The sequence below is a fragment of the Microcaecilia unicolor genome, chromosome 3 (assembly GCF_901765095.1).
Source record: "Microcaecilia unicolor chromosome 3, aMicUni1.1, whole genome shotgun sequence".
NCBI lineage: Eukaryota > Metazoa > Chordata > Amphibia > Gymnophiona > Siphonopidae > Microcaecilia > Microcaecilia unicolor.
In genome coordinates, this window is record NC_044033.1 from 27982816 (window position 1) to 27999294 (window position 16479).

The window sequence follows — 16479 nt, forward strand, 5'->3', positions numbered from 1 at the left end:
AAGGGTCCCATAAGGCACTGCGAAACACAGCACAGATAGTCAGAAAGGGCTCATCACTACAGGACTACAATCTCCAGGTAGTTCATTATACACAGCATATACAGACAGTATAATCTGTAATATACACAGACAGCACAAGCAGAGCACCTGGCCTTTGTCCCACCTGGTTTATATGGACCCTCTCCAGCCCATTTCCACTTCCCTTTTCCAACACATTAAGCCCCAAGTACAACTAACTAAATGGAAGCAATTATGTTTACTCAGCTCCTAGTAACAGAAACTGATTGATGTTATGACACACAGCTGTTTCATTTCAAAGCTTTCAAAACTGCTACCTTTTAGTTTATTTCATTTTCAGGTAGAGGAAAAACAATTACTATTTTAAATTCCCAAAAGAAAAATATCTTACATATGAGGATGCAAAATACATAAAATCTGTAATTTCTTCTAAAGTATAGTGAAGTGTTTCTATAACTCACAAGTGATAAAACCAAGAATTAGCCACAGAAAATCCTTCAAATTACAAGATATGTAGGAACCAAAGTCAAAAAGGAAGATGCAGGTGATATCACTGCCCCCAACTTCATAAGGTAGCTGATTCTGTGACAACAGGCAATTCTGCAACAAAATTTATGAAATTCCTTGGCACATTTTGCATATAATAAAAATAGTTTCCTAACCTTTGTGTCTGAGTAATTTTATTCTTTTGGGAGTTTCATGTGGGTGAGTAAAGGAAGAGCAAATCACAAGAATGAAGGAGACAAACAGAAGGGAGGTTCTGAGACAGAGAGGAGGGAATTAAGGAAGGATTGGGGGTGGGGTAGCGGTGAAAGGGGGCTGGATGGGCAGGTAAGAAGAGAGGAAAATGTGAATGGAATTGGAGGAGGAAAAGATAGGGGAAGACGAGAAGGGGAAAGAGCTTCGGGATCCTTGAGAGTATACAGAAGGGGAAAAGGAGATTCTACAATCCTGAGGCAGGGGAATCTCAGGAGAGATGTCATCCCTCCAGTGGCTCCAGTCCTATTCCCCCTCATATTCTCTCTCCCCTTTTCTACCCTATGTCCCTATTTCCATGGAATTGGAGGAGGAAAAGATAGGGGAAGACGAGAAGGGGAAAGAGCTTCGGGATCCTTGAGAGTATACAGAAGGGGAAAAGGAGATTCTACAATCCTGAGGCAGGGGAATCTCAGGAGAGATGTCATCCTTCCAGTGGCTCCAGTCCTATTTCCCCTCATATTCTCTCTCCCCTTTTCTACCCTATGTCCCTATTTCCATGGAATTGGAGGAGGAAAAGATAGGGGAAGACGAGAAGGGGAAAGAGCTTCGGGATCCTTGAGAGTATACAGAAGGGGAAAAGGAGATTCTACAATCCTGAGGCAGGGGAATCTCAGGAGAGATGTCATCCCTCCAGTGGCTCCAGTCCTATTCCCCCTCATATTCTCTCTCCCCTTTTCTACCCTATGTCCCTATTTCCTCTCTCCACCGCCATCTTTCCCTCTTTAGTCCTCATCCCACATGCCAATATAAACACACACATCCATCTTCCCCAGTACCTCTTTCACACACAAAACCCAGGGTCTCTTCCATATTCCCAACCGCATGTTCACACATACCCAGCCTCTCTATTGACACAACCCACCCCAAGCCCACTATTCAAAGAACATCCCCTCATGTGACATAATACCCCACCCCCCCAGCCCGTCATGTGACATAATACCCCACCCACCACAATGATCAGGAACAGCAGGAGGGCAGCAATGGGGAGATGTGCAGTCAGTGGTGTAGCCACAGGTGGGCCAGGCACCAGCAGCACACCCTTGCTGCAGCTGGCGAGGATCCCCTAGCCTCACCAGCTGAAGACATCCTCGAAGATGCCTTGAACTCCCTGCAGCGCAGCTTGGCAGTGGGTGGTAGCTTAAGTGAGATGCCCATGCTGCCACTCGGGGTGGGGGCAGAGGCTGCAGAGAGGATATTGTGCCTACCCATTTTGGAGGTAGGTCCACTCAAACTTTGAGGTCTAGCTATGCCACTGGGTGCAGCTGCACTTTGTATTGCATCCTCCTCCTCTACTGAAGTCAATTGTTGCTTTAAATTATACAGGACACCGTACAGTCATGTGGTATAACGCAACCACTGCCCAAATACCTGGATTTCTAGGCCTCCTATGTAGCGTGATAGACAGGCCTGGCTGTATGACTAAATGTGTTGCTGCTACCCATAGTCAACACTTATCCTCTTGCATTTTGTATAATGTTTCATCTTATGTCTAAGAAGGGTAATTCTTTTCTTGAATTTATAACTAATTTCACTAGAGGCTGAGTCTCCAAATGGTTTTGTTTTGAATATAGTATGGACAGAACTGAACTTCTGTGGAGTGGCCTAATGCTTAGGTGAAGCAGGTTGCAGACCTAGGAAACTGGGTTCGATTCCCGCTGTTGCCTAATGATTGGAGCACTGGGTTGAGATCCTGGGGAACTGGGTTTGATTCCCACTGATGCTCCTTGTGACCCTGCAAGTCACTTAGGGGCCCTTTTACAAAAGCACATGCAGTGCATAGAGCTGGCGGTAATTTCAGGTTTGCCATGTGCCCATAACCCCTAGATGATTTATTTCTTCCAACATGCAGCGTTTCTGGTGGTAATCGGCAGTTGGTGCATGCCGACCGGTCATCACACATATAGCGTGCGAGTCCTTACCGCTAGATCAATGGGTGGTGTTAAGAGCTCAGGTCGGTTTTAGTTGCGCGCTGGTTTCAGTTTTACTGCAAGCCCTTTTCCCGTCCCATTTAAAAAAAAAAAAAAAGCCCTTTTTTGCAGACATGGTAAAAATTGGCCCGGTGCGCACCCAAAACACGCGCCTACACTACAGCAGGCCACTTTTTACCGAAGCTTAGTAAAAGGACCCCTAAACCCTCCATTGCCCTTGAATGGTGTGCGGTGGGCTGAGATCCTGGAGAACTGGGTTCAATTCTCACCGCAGCTCCTTGTGACCCTGGGTAAGTCACTTAACCCTCTATTGATTGGCCCAGGTATAAATAATACTTAGATTGTGATCCCATTTGGAACAGAAAGTACTCTATACCTGTGTGTAGGCTTCAGTAGTATATCAAATGTGATAAATGAATAAATGTCTAGGATGGGGTTGAGGTCAAAACCACAGGGAAACTTCATGCTGGAAACTTCCTGTAAGTGGAGCAGAGACACTGACGTGTTCTCTGCTATGATCTTTTGATATGTAATCCCACTACTGCAGAATGGCTTGCTGAAGGTTTTATGTGAAGAGAGAGATTACTTTGCTTTGTAAATGTATGAAGACTTATTTCTTTACTGAGGCTTTTAGAAGGTGTGGTTGAAAGAATTAGGCTGCAGGTTAGGTGGATAAGGTTGTTTTTTATTTTTAATCCGAGAGGTTTGTGGTTTTACCTATGAGGACTCAGCTTGTCACATTTTATGTTATATGTTTAATATCATGAATGTCTTTCCCTAAGAAAAGCATCTGTCTGGATTAGCTGCCTATCAAATGTTAAATAAATAAAAAGGTAAGAGTATGTTGGGTATGGTCTCAGTTTCAAAAACGTACTGCTAATGATCCATGTCATTCCTCGCACTTTTCAGCCCTTAGGCGAAGATCTAATGTAAGTTCTGAACCATGGTGCATTTTCTTTTTTACCATTTTGCTGAAAGTGGAACTTGTATAACATGGCCATGGAAAGTCCTGACATTAGCTATCTGATTGCACTAGGATGCAAATACTCTACAACAAGGGTGGGCAACATCAGTCTTCAAGTCTTCAAGAGGTGGAGTGTCCTAGTGGTTAGGGTGGTGGACTTTGGTCCTGAGGAACAGAGTTCAATTCCCACTTCAGGCACAGGCAGCTCCTTGTGACTCTGGGCAAATCACTTAACCCTCCATTGCCCCATGTAAGCCGCATTGAGCCTGCCATGAGTGGGAAAGCGCGGGGTACAAATGTAACAAAAAAAAAAATCCAGTCAGGTTTTCAGGATTGCCATTGTATGCAAATAGATCTCATGCAAATTCATTGGGAAAATCCTGAAAACCTGACTGGATTGCAGACTTTGAGGATAGAGGTTACCCACCCCTGCTCTATAACCATGTCAAATCAGATGCCTTAATGCATCAAGGCAGTGGTTCCCAAACCCGGTCCTGGCGGCACCCCAGCCCAGTCAGGTTTTAAGGATACCCACAATGAATATTCATGAGAGACTTGCGTATACTTACCTCCACTGCAAGCAAATCTCTCTCGTTAATATTCATTGTGGGTATCCTGAAAACCTGATTGGCTGGGGTGCCTCCAGGACCGGGTTTGGGAACCACTGCATTAAGGCATCTGTGACCAAACCACAAGCAAAAACCTACTAATAGGGGGGTTCTTGTGACATATCCCACAATACTACTTTAATCTTTTTTTTTTTAATTAAAAGAAACAACAACAACAACAACAAAAACCCCTTACCTTTCCAAGCCTAAGCTTCAGCGCAAGTTACATTCAGGTACAGAAGGGATTTCCCTTCCCCAGAAGACTTACAATCTAAGGGCCTCATTTACTAATGTGTATTAATGAGCTAATCCATGCTAATATAATTTAATGATGTTAAGTAAAACAAACCCCGTTATTCTCAATGGGGCTTATTCCTTAACTATATACTTTAAGTCAAATTAATGTGAAATAACTGGTTAAAGTATCAGTGGCCCAAACAAGCGATTTAACAGACCTGGAGATGATTCTGGCCAGTTAAATCGCTTTGACTATCGACCTCATAGATTTTAGCAATCTCCATATGTTGTATCTATCAATGGAAGTCTGAAAAGCCTTTGAGCCCACTATAAATTCAAGGATTATTGCATGCATGAATTGAATATTTTGCTTTCCCTTGTGTAAATTGTGTTTCTGCAACATTCATAACTTGCTCACAACTCCTCAGCTACACCTTCAAAAACAAAAAGGGGGGGTTGCTAAGAGGAGGAGGGAGCACTTGACAAGAGGCAGAATATTTTCTAAAGTGTGCTTTCCCTGTGTAGCACTAATAACTGAAATGTCACTGAAAAAATGTTATTTGAAAAAAAAAAAAAAGCTGAAGAAAAAAGTAATCCATATCTAGGGAGACTGCAGCTTTGCTTTCCACTCATCAATTTCAGTATGCAAAATTCTAATCAGCTCTAGATAAAATACACTAATCCCAAATAGACTAAGTTTGTCACCTACCACTTCCTCCTATAAGCTGCTTAACACAGTGAGAGAAGAAAAAGAAGAAATGCTAAAGGAAATGCCAAAACAGTAGCAGATAGCAGTTGCCTTGCTGATTAACTTGTAGACAAGCATTACAAATTATTCTGAATATAGACTAGCAGTGAGTTAAATGCCATGGCTTTCAAGCACAACAAAGAATTCCTTGTGAAAGCAGATTAGCAACTTTACAACCAGGAATGCTGGTTTAATTTAATTGTTCCACAATCCAAGATTTAATATGCATATATAATTTTGATAATGAACAGTAAATCTGATGGGAAAAAAAAAACCCTCCACCCCAAATTCTCTATACAACCAATTGCCTCTCCTGATCCCTAATTAGACACAATAAAACAATATTTCCATATCTGGCCAAGGCCTCTTTTATCCATTATCAGGGCTGAATTTCATTAACGTAAATTAGAATACATGTAATTAAAGGTTAAAAATATTAAATGCATCCCAATGAAGTGTCTAAATAGCTGTGTAATTGGAGTACTGTGGTTAAAGCCCCACCTCAATGATCTTCCTGGCCTCTTTGTACTTTTTAGACTGAAGGAAGGCGAAAAAGAGATCATACAGCATCATCATTTCACCTCGCTCTTGGCTCACAAAGTCCATAACTAGAAGAAGAAAAGACCATTCGTTCAATGAATTATGCAAACTCAAACTTCCCATTGGACTACTTTCATGCAGACTAATTGGTGAGCAAGTGTCAGTATATTGTGATTGTATCAAACACACCTGAATATTATAAAACTATTTTTGATAACAAACTGCACATTCAATTGATTTAAAAGCAGTAATGGACCATAAACTCTTTCTAGATTTGTGTTCTTGCTTGGGACATTAAGGGTATCAGGTCCAATGCGAAACATCATTTAATCCAATGACTATCACATTTACTTTCATAAACGACTGTTTATAAATATTTTATGATATGATGATAACCTTCAAAAATAACATTTCAATGCATCATTTCCAATTTTCTAAGACTTCTGAGGTTCGTGAAATAAGTATACCCATTTTAAGACTCTGCCACTAACTCTGCTCCCTCTTCACCATTTTTACTTGGGTTCTGCATTTTGCTTTAATTTCTCTTGCCCTTTCTCCTATCTCTCCATTTCTCTGCCATGTTCAGTTGTTCCTTGTTCCCTTCCTCTCTTTCTTTTTCCCCACTTTGCCTTCCTTCTGCTCCTCATACTGTCCCCACTTCTATCTTTCCCTAGCACTTATATGCTCTCCTTTGTTACCTCTGTCCTATTTTTCCTTCCTATTGTCTCTCTTCTGCTCCTAAATAGTCTCTTCCTTTCCTCCTTCATGTTCCCTACTCCTGTTCTTGGCAGAAAACATACACTAGGGACCAGGAATATAGATCACTAGGAAGAAAACGCCCGTTTCAGCAACAAATGAAATGGGCGCTAGCAAGGTTTTCCCTCCCTCCCAGTTCCAGGGGGCCCCCCTCCCTCCCAGTCCGACGTTTTGGCAGCCCTTAAGCGTTGTCCCTCCAGCACCGGCGATTCTCGTGTCGTCTGATTACCCGGCCCGCCCTCGACGTCATAACGTTGTGACGCGAGGGCGGGGCTGAGACAGATGGCCAGAGATGGAAATCTACACCATCACGAATCCACGAACCCTGGTCCCTGCACTGAAGCAGCAGCAGTGGCCGGAAACGGCAGCTGAGCTGATGTCGGACAGAGGGGGGGAGTGGTGGTGGCCTGGGGGGGGGGGGGGGTGGAGGGTGGAGCAGTGGCTGCGGCGACCTCGGGGTGTGGGTGGAGGGGGGGAGCGGTGACAACCTGTGGGGGGGGGGGGGGGGTGGAGGGGTGACGGGCGGTGACCTGGGGGGGGGGGGGGGGTGGCGAAGGGCTGAAACTGCGCCTCCAATGTTCCAAACGCTGCTGTGTTGTGATTGGGCACTTTCGCTGCTGACACACCCGAAAGTGGGAGGCGTCCACAGAAGCACGAATGCCTCAAGGCTTGTGTCCACGCAGTCAGCTTCAGAACGTTGGAGGTGCATTTTATTATATAGGATGACTATGAATATCGTCATAAACACATAAAGGTGATAAACACATGGAGGAACCACTAATGGGGGTCATCACTAACACAGAGTATTTCATACCATAGCATAATGGGGGTAATTCTCTATGCCTAAAGTCAGGGAACAGGATGATGCGCACTAAGCGAGATTTCTATACTGGCAACTGCACGAGCAATTGACATTATAGAATACTAGCATAAGTCTGCAGATAGGTGCCTATCTTGAGGCACCAGCATTTATGATAGCTCAATAGCTCATGTGAATGCTTAGGCGCATAACTGACAGTATTCTATAACCTATGCGCGCGAGTGCTGGGCACACGCCTGATCCACCCAAGCCCCTCCTAGTTCCACACCCCTCTGCAGTTCTGCGCGTTGGCTTTTGGTACACAGTTTATAGAATACAGACTTTGGGCAGTTACACTCTAACTGATAATTAGTGACAATTAACACCATTATAGACAATAATTGGTTAACACCAATTAGCAGCTAATTATTATATTAACTTACATGCCTAATGGTATTCTATAACTTGCGCACGCAAGTTTAAAGAATTAGGGGCATGTGGTATATAGAAGGTTCTGATAAGGTTTTATATACTAAGGTTATATGGCTGCTACTGTCAGAACCGAAGCTGCAGTCTCTATGATCTGAGCAAGCAAACCTGCTTATAAGAGCCAGAGAAGAACTTAGAAGTATGCCCTCTCACCTTTCTGAAGGAGCTCAGTATCTTCTCGTTCTATGAGTTTGCAGAGCACATCATGAAGTCTAGGCAAGTATTTATACTTCTTGCAGCAGTCCATTGTAGCCTCCAGAGCAGCAAGCACATTGTCCCTTAATAAGAAAAAAAAGCAATTTCAAAACAACATAAGAGGCAAAAATTAGTTAAAATTCAGGAAACACAAATTCAAGCTGCAGAGTCCTTAAAATGTGCTTCTCCCCCCCCCCCCCCCCCCCCCCCCCCCCCCCCCCATATTTTATTAATTATAGCCAAAACATTTTTAAAGATGCATCTATAAGTAGATACTACAAAATATTAGTGTTCACATTATATTGTCAATCTAAATGCATGATGTCACAGCTATGCTAATCCTCAACGCACCAAGCAAACTTCACATATGTAAACAAAATGGATACAGCTCTTGTAAATCACTGTTGACAGCAGGGGCGTATCTGCGTGGGGCCACAGGGGCCTGGGCCCCCGCAGATTTCGCCCTCCCCGCCGTCAACCCTCCCCCGTTGCTTACTTTTGCTGGCGGGGGGCCCCAACCCCCGCCAGCCGAGGTCCGACCCGCAGTCTTCATATTTCGTCTTCCTCCGTGGCCATGCTGCAAGGAAGTAACGCTGCAGTGCTGCTTCGTGGAATCCAGTTCGGAGTCTGACGTCGCAGCACGTTGTACGCGCGTACAACGTGCTGCGACGTCAGACTCTGAACTGGATTCAACGAATCAGCAGCGTTACTTACAGCATGGCCACGGAGGAGTCGGAGGAAGACGAAATATGAAGACTTCGGGTCGGACCTCGGCTGGCGGGGGTTGGAGCCCCCCGCCAGTAAAGGTAAGCAGCGGGGGAGGGTTGACAGCGGGGAGGGGGTGGAGAGAGGCGGGGGGGGGGGGGGGAAGGGAGGCAAAAATGTGCCCCCCCTATCTGGCTCTGGCCCCCCCTACCGCCGGATTCCAGAAACGCCCTGGTTGACAGCATAGTAAATGTAATAAAATATATGAGCCACTGAAGTGTGAACTTTAGGGCAGAAGATTAGCCAACAAAATGAGGGTTAAACTAAATGCTGTACAACTTATAGCAGAAAATGTGAGTTAAAAGATTTTGCCCTCACCTTCACCTCAATGAACACATAATACAGTTTTCAAATTAACACCCATATCTAAGCATGTAAAAAAGTAACTGTCCTCAAACTTAATAACAAATTGCACAATCTTTAGCAGCAAAAATTACAATCAAATGCTTCCTATAATTTGATATCAGTCTTTCACATCACTGTTAAGGAGTCTTAGCCTACTCTTCCTTTTGGAACTGCTTTAATTCAGACACATTCAAAGATTTTGGTGCATGAAATGCTCATTTGAGATCCTGCAGCAATATCTACTACTACTACTTAACATTTCTAAAGTGCTACTAGGGTTACGCAGCGCTGTACAATTTAACTTAAAAGGACAGTCCCTGCTCAAAGAGCTTACAATCTAAAGGACAAGGGAATAGTCAGTTCGATAGGGGCAGTCAACTTGGGGCAGTCTGGATATCCTGAAGGTAAGAGTTAGGCGCCGAAAGCAGCATTGAAGAGGTGGGCTTTAAGCAAAGACTTGAAGATGGGCAGGGAGGGGGCTTGGCGTAAGGGCTCAGGGAGGTTGTTCCAGGCATAGGGTGAGGCGAGGCAGAATGAGCGGAGCCTGGAGTTGGCGGTGGTGGAGAAGGGTACTATCTCTATTGGATTCAAGTCAGGACATTGACAAGGCTAATTCAAAACTTTGTTTCTTCTCAGCCATTCATATGTAGGCTTGCTTTTGCATTTTGGATCACTGTCTTGCTATATAATCCAATTACACTCCAGCTTCAGCTCAGAGACCGGTGAAGGATATTGTCCTTAAAAAGGTTCTGGTACAGTGCCAAATTCAGGGTTCCTCCAGCAACGGCCAGTTTTCCAGGTCCTAAGGCTGCAAAGCATCCACACACCATCACACTATCATTACTACGTTTGACTGTTGGTATCAAGGAGGATAGATTGAGAATAGGAAACGGAATGAGGTCAAAAATCTGAAGCCATCTCCCATGCGCAGCTGCCATTGGTACACCCAAAATAAACAAACCAATCAGCTGATGCAACCATATTGTTGTTTATTGTTGGTAGCATTTTTATTTCATCTTATATTTTCAAACATGCCAGCCTGTGAAGCATATTGATGTACACAGAGAAAGTATCACAATGGAATAATTTTTCATTAGTTAGAGTAGTAATTTGTTCTAAATCATAATCATTGTGTCATTTGGAGGGGCTGATTATAGGACTCACTAGCACCTTAGTAGGCATTTGTATTCGTGCAGAGATATTTTCACCTAGTAAAGGGCCATCTAATGAGAATTAGGTGCTCAACATTCAGAGTTTCTATAAGTACAAAGGTTTTTTAAAACAATAAATTAGGCTGAAATCTGGGCGCATTTAATTTTTTTTTCCTGTGAGTGCATCAAATGAAACAGATGGTATGTGGGAACTTGCTCCTTTTGTTTTGTGGCATGCAGTGGTATATTATAAAAATGCACTTGATTTTTTTTTTATTACTACTATTTCAAAGAGAGGTATTGAATAACGAGGGAAGAGCTTCCTTCATGTCCAGAGTCAGTCTAAATGTGTGAACATTTTCTAGTTCTGTTGTATATATTTATTTCTTCTTCAAATCTGTTTGGTTGTAAAAGGCTTTTTTTTTTTTTTTAATTTTCTCCTGGCTGTGTGCATATATATATAGATGAGTGTCGTTTTATTATGCAAACAATACATCCCCAAAATACAAAAGCAAGCAGCACATTATTAGCCGCCAAGTTCATACAAAGTTAATTATGTTCAGTAGAAAATAAATCTGTTGGCTGCCTGATACATGAATATTCTATCACTGTTTCCTTATTGCTACCAAGTATTACATATTTTGAGCATTTGCTTTAAACTTTGGTTGTTTTAATTCGTATATCCAGACCTTACATACTTACATACATATGGTATTGCTTGCTAAACCCATAGGAAAAACCTAAGGGTGCTTAAACAATTTGGTATAAACTATGTTGTTTATTATTATTATTTTATTATTATTATTTATTTGGATTTTGCTCACACCTTTTTCAGTAGTAGCTCAAGGTGATTTACATTCAGGTACACTGGATATTTCTCTGTCCCAGGAGGGCTCACAATCTAAGTTTGTACCTGAGGCAATGGAGGGTTAAGTGACTTGCCCAAGATCACAAGGAGCAGCAGCGGGATTTGAACTGGCCACTTCTGGATTACAAGACCAGTGCTCTAAACATTAGGCCACTCCTCATGTCTTATTTGTTCTATTCGCGGTTCATCTTTATGCCTTCATGGCATCCAAACTTGACTACTGAAACTTTGTTTATGCTGGTCTCCCATCAACTTAACTAAAGTTTATGACTTTACTTGTTTTGTACTGCTGTGAGGCCTAGTGATCTGTACATCTGTGGTGTTATTTTGGCAGGTGAAAACAGTTGGGTGGGCTTACAGGGAGTGACAAGAGTGCTGGAGAGGAAGGCTTCTTGGGACTCACCACAACTGCTGCTTTTCTGGAGAAAAGTTGTTTAAAACCAGTAGGTGAAACTGACACAGACAATACCTCTGGGGTCTGTTGTAAGCCCCTGAGGCAGTCCTTTGTGGGGATGAAACATAGCCATTTCAGGCTTTTAACTATTTATTTACTTATTACTTTAGTGGTGAGTAAATTGGATATTTTCTGAATATCTTTTCCTTTTTTTGTTCCATGCTGGATCTTGTAGATCATTTGCCTACTTGTCTTCTTGAAAGTTTATATTGTACCAAGTTGGATGGTTCACTGGTTTTTCGTCTTCTGTATGAAGCTTATCTACCAACATGTTGTGCTTTGAATAAAGATGAATAAAACATAAAAATTAAGTGTTGGATGTACATTGTAGAAGTAGTTGTTTACTTTTGCAATGTGTGTATGGATGCCGGTTCTGGTGTGTGCATGTGATAATGTTTGAATAACTATCTAAACTTATGGCTATGAATTCTGAATATGCGGGTAATTAAAGGACAGACTTTTAAAGGCCCAGTTGGGTATATATGCTAATCTCAACTTTGTTAAATGTTTCACACATCAACTTGCTCCCATATTACTGAATTATTATTCTGTCTCACTGTATTTTCAAATGTAAGCCACATTGAACCAGCGTTTGCTTGGGATAATGTGGGATGTAAATGTCAAATTAATTTTAAAAAAATCCTTTATCCTCCAAATTTCCAACTGGATGGTGATGGCACAAGGAAAGCAAGTTTGGTCCAGTGAAGACTAACTCAAAGATAAAAATATGTCTTACCTGATCATTTTCTTTCCTTTAGCTGCAGCAGATGAATCCAGGAACTGGTGGGTTATATCCGTCTACCAGCAGGTAGAGATAGAGATAGACAAGACTGAAGGCAGTGATAACAGACGGCCAAGCCCCTGCATCGGTTAGTATGTCATTCACAAGCAGTCGAGAGATAAACTGTAAACCATAAACCTTCCTCACAAAGAAAAACCATAATCAAATCATTGTGAAACACAGGCACTGTAGAACCAAACGTTCTGAACGCATATCTTTAGAGTGCCCTTTTTCTCTTTCTCAAAGAGCCAAAAAAACCCAAAACAACCTGAGACTCCGTGGAAGAGCAGAAGTATGTAGCGAATAACAAGGTGGAATTCTGGATTCAGCTGCTGCGGCTAAAGGAAAGAAAATTAAATGGTAAGACATAATTTTACCTTTCTTAGCAGAAGAATCCAGGAACTGATGGGATATACCGAAGCATTCCCTACATAAAAGGTATGTCGGGAAGCCCAAGTAGCCGCCCAACAAATTTCTTCCAACAGAAAGACCGAAGTTTCAGCCCAAGAAGTCACCTGCACCCACGTGGTATGAGCACACAGTGCCACTGGCGGAGCCCAACCATTCAAAATGTATACCGACACAATAATCTCCTTAATCCAGCGAGCAATATTCTCCTTAGAGGCGGCATCGCCCCTGTGAGCCCCAGAAAGTAGCATGAAAAGATGATCAGCGAAAGTCATTCGAAATCCGCAAATACCTTAGGACAGCCCTCCAAACATCCAAAAGGTGAAGAGTTGCAAACTCTGCCGGATAGTCCTGCTGCTGAAACGAGAGCAGGAAAGGTGTCTGGTTGAGATGAAAGGCTGAATGACCTTTGGCAAAAATGAAGGAACAGTATGAAGAGTGACACCCGCCTCTGAAAACTTAAGAAATGGCCTGAATCTCTGAGATCCGACAAGCAGACGCCATGGCCACCAGAAACAGCATCTGATCCTTCTCTGATGCCTTGTGCAACGGCTCAAATGGTGCTGTCTGCAGAGCTCGCAGCACTAGGTTCAGCTGCTAGACTGGCATAGCTGACGGAGTGGAGGATGACGATGAAGAGCCCCCCCCCCCCCCCCCCGCAGAAATCGAACTACATCCAGGTGAGCCACCAGAGAAGAACTGGACACACGTTTTCTTAAAATGCGAGAGCAACCACCTCAACCTGAAGAGAATTATAGGCCAACCCTTTCTGCAGCCCGTCCTGCAGGAAGGCCAACACGTGAGAAACCAATGCCGTAAAGAGAGACCATGCCGTAAAGGTCCTCCACACCCAAGCATAATCCGTGGAGGGAGAACGCTTCCTAGCCTGAAGCAATGTGGCTATTACAACATCCGATTAGCCCTTCTTCCGCAATCAGGTCCTCTCAAGAGCCAGGCCGTAAGACCAAAGCGGGAGAGATTCTCCATCCTGACCGGACCCTGATGGAGAAGATCCGGGGTCACTGGGAGACGTAATGGTGGACCCTCAAGAAGAACAACCAGATCCGCATACCACACGCGATGGCCCCAATCTGAAGCCACCAGCACTACAGGTCCCCAGTGATGACCGATTCTGTGCAGGACCCGCCCTATCAAGGGCCATGGAGGAAATACGTACAGTAGCACTGACTCCAGCCATGGCTGCAAGAGGGCGTCTAAGCCTGCAGACCCAGGCTGTCTTTTTCGGCTGAAGAATTTGAGAACCTTGGCATTCTCCCGAGTAGCCATGAGGTTAATCTCCGGAGTCCCCCAACACCGATAAATCAGGAGGAATGCTTCCATGGACCACTCCCATTCCGCCGAGTCCAGAAGAGTTTGACTGAGAAAATCCGAATGGGTGTTGGTTTGCCCCACGATGTGTGCTGCCGACAGAGACCATGAGCCTCTGCCCAGTCCAGAAAACAGAGCGCTCTGAGTGCCTCCCTGCCAATTCCCTACTGCTGTCATGTTGTCACTGGCACCAAAGACCCCACCTCCAACAAAGAGGCCATCCGCCTCCTCTTAAGGGCTGGATCATCCCCAGGAGAAGGGGATGACAGACCTAGGTCCCCAACGGGCCGCAGCCAGAAACGACTAACGGAGGGCACGTTTGAGCACATAGGCCTGATGTAATAGCAGGACAAACCCAGAAGAAAACAACTCTCCTGAGTTCCCAGCCCCTACAACCATTCCCATCCCAGGTCCTACCTAATGTAGTCCTGGACCCCCACCCTCGCAACCAGCACCACTTCAGCCTCAAGTGGAGGAATAGCCATCCAGGCTGACAGCCTGCAGCAAAACCAGAGTGGGAACTGCCTCAGCAGCTCCAGAAAAAAATGATGCGCAAGCCACGTGACCCCGTGCAAGAAACTACGCCATCAGAAGGGAACAAACTGTTTCCCCCACTGGACTCAGCGCACTCCGTGCTGCACAAACTCAACGCTGAACGCTGGTTCCCGCATCAAGAACAGTGTTTTACCATCTCCGCCACCATCCCCCAAATTGTACTGCACAGGGAGAAAAAAGGAGCTGGCACTTACCCAAGCCACTGGCTCTCCAATCGCAGCAGGACCTCCCAGCAGGAAGCTGAGCAGCACATAGTCTGGTTCCCTGAACAAAGGCAGTAGCCCAGGCAGAAATTGTGAAGGCTGCTTCTGTTTTTTGTTTTTATTTTTTTAGTGGCAGAGGCTCAAGAAATATGATTTCTGTTTGTTTTTCTGCTTTTGGTTGTGAGTAAAGAAAGGAAACTCTGAGCAGGAACGGCCAGCCAAGCCAAAATAAGACTGGGAGAAGGGGTATAGCAGGGTGAGGCAGGGATCAGGACACCAGGTATGCCCCCAAAGATGGAACCGCAAGTCAATCACCCCCGTCTCAACTGGCCACCCAGCCCAGGAGCACCCCCAGGAATTCTGAATACAGGAGCTGGCAAGAAGCCATCCATCACCTGCCGGAGACAGTGGTATACTAAATGATGCAGGGGCTGGCCGTCTGGTAGATATAACCCTCCAGTTTCTGGAATCATCTGCTGCAGGCGATAAGGAGTAACCTATTCCTTAGCTGGGCTCTAGTATTACCAAATTGAAAATGTGACCATACCATGCCTTTGTGGTTATGTTCCACAAATAAGTTAAACAATTAACAAAAGGATTATGGGGCTCATTTTCAAAGCATTAGACTTACAAAGTTCTATAGGTTACTATGTAACTTTGTAAATCTAAGTACTTTGAAAACAAACCTCTATATAACCTTTTGATGCATGACTAGGAACACACACGACTTTTTTCGATGGCCGGCCTCAACTGCACTTTTGTTTTTATTATTGCGGTGGTGGTGGTGGGGGGGGGTGAGCAGCACGGCGTCTTCGTGTATTTGGCATGCGCAGAGCAGCCAGCGTAACGCTTTGCTGCTCTGTTTTACGATGGAATAGAGAATGCAAGTGAGCTACAATGAGCAGCTCATTTGCATTCCCTTTCCTTGATGCATTGCAGTTCCCTACCGATTTGCTATGGAATTTGGTAGGGAACAGCTCTAACGACGACTTTAGTGCATCTGGCCCTATGTCTTATTTTCAAGGCTCTTAAAGGAAATGGGCCAGAGTACCTGAAGAACAGAATCTCCCCATACACACTTCCAAGGTTACTAAGGTCCTCCCCTCCCCAAGGAATATCCCTAATACCACCTTCTTCAAAGGAAATCTTGTGATGTGGCCCTAGCCAATAAGACTTCTCCAGAGTGGCCCCCCACACTCTGGAATGTATTTCCAGAAAGTCTTGCATTAGGTGAAGCCTCTCTCTACTTCAGGAAGTAGGCAAAAGCTTGACTCTTCTTTGGAAAAAGCAACTAACCAGGTAATCACAGACACAAGGACTAACACTGGCTGCACATATTATAGCAAGATTTATTTAGTCATTTCTACTCTGAGGACATATTAATGGAACTTTTCTGACTTCACGTGTAATTCAGTCCCTTTATTTTCTAATTCTGGTTACTCTATCTTATCTGTCTATATGTTCCTACATACTACACTACTAAGATGTCTATTGTATTGACATTGTAAGTAACATATTATACCATGATGTGTATTGTTATTCAAATAGTTTCTTCTGTTGTAATTGTCTACTGCCATAC

At 44.0% G+C, this 16479-nt stretch overlaps 1 protein-coding gene across 2 annotated transcripts in view; it reads right to left on the reverse strand.

The window, feature by feature from the left end:
* The window catches only part of LRPPRC (leucine rich pentatricopeptide repeat containing), a 346459-nt gene that overhangs the window by 113437 nt on the left and 216543 nt on the right, over positions 1 to 16479 (reverse strand). For both annotated transcript variants that reach the window (XM_030195798.1, XM_030195797.1), the window contains exons 24-25: positions 8000 to 8124; positions 5764 to 5870 (exon numbers count right to left, since the gene is read on the reverse strand). In XM_030195798.1, the coding sequence (XP_030051658.1) occupies positions 5764 to 5870; positions 8000 to 8124 (232 nt within the window). The remainder of the gene's footprint in view (positions 1 to 5763; positions 5871 to 7999; positions 8125 to 16479) is intronic.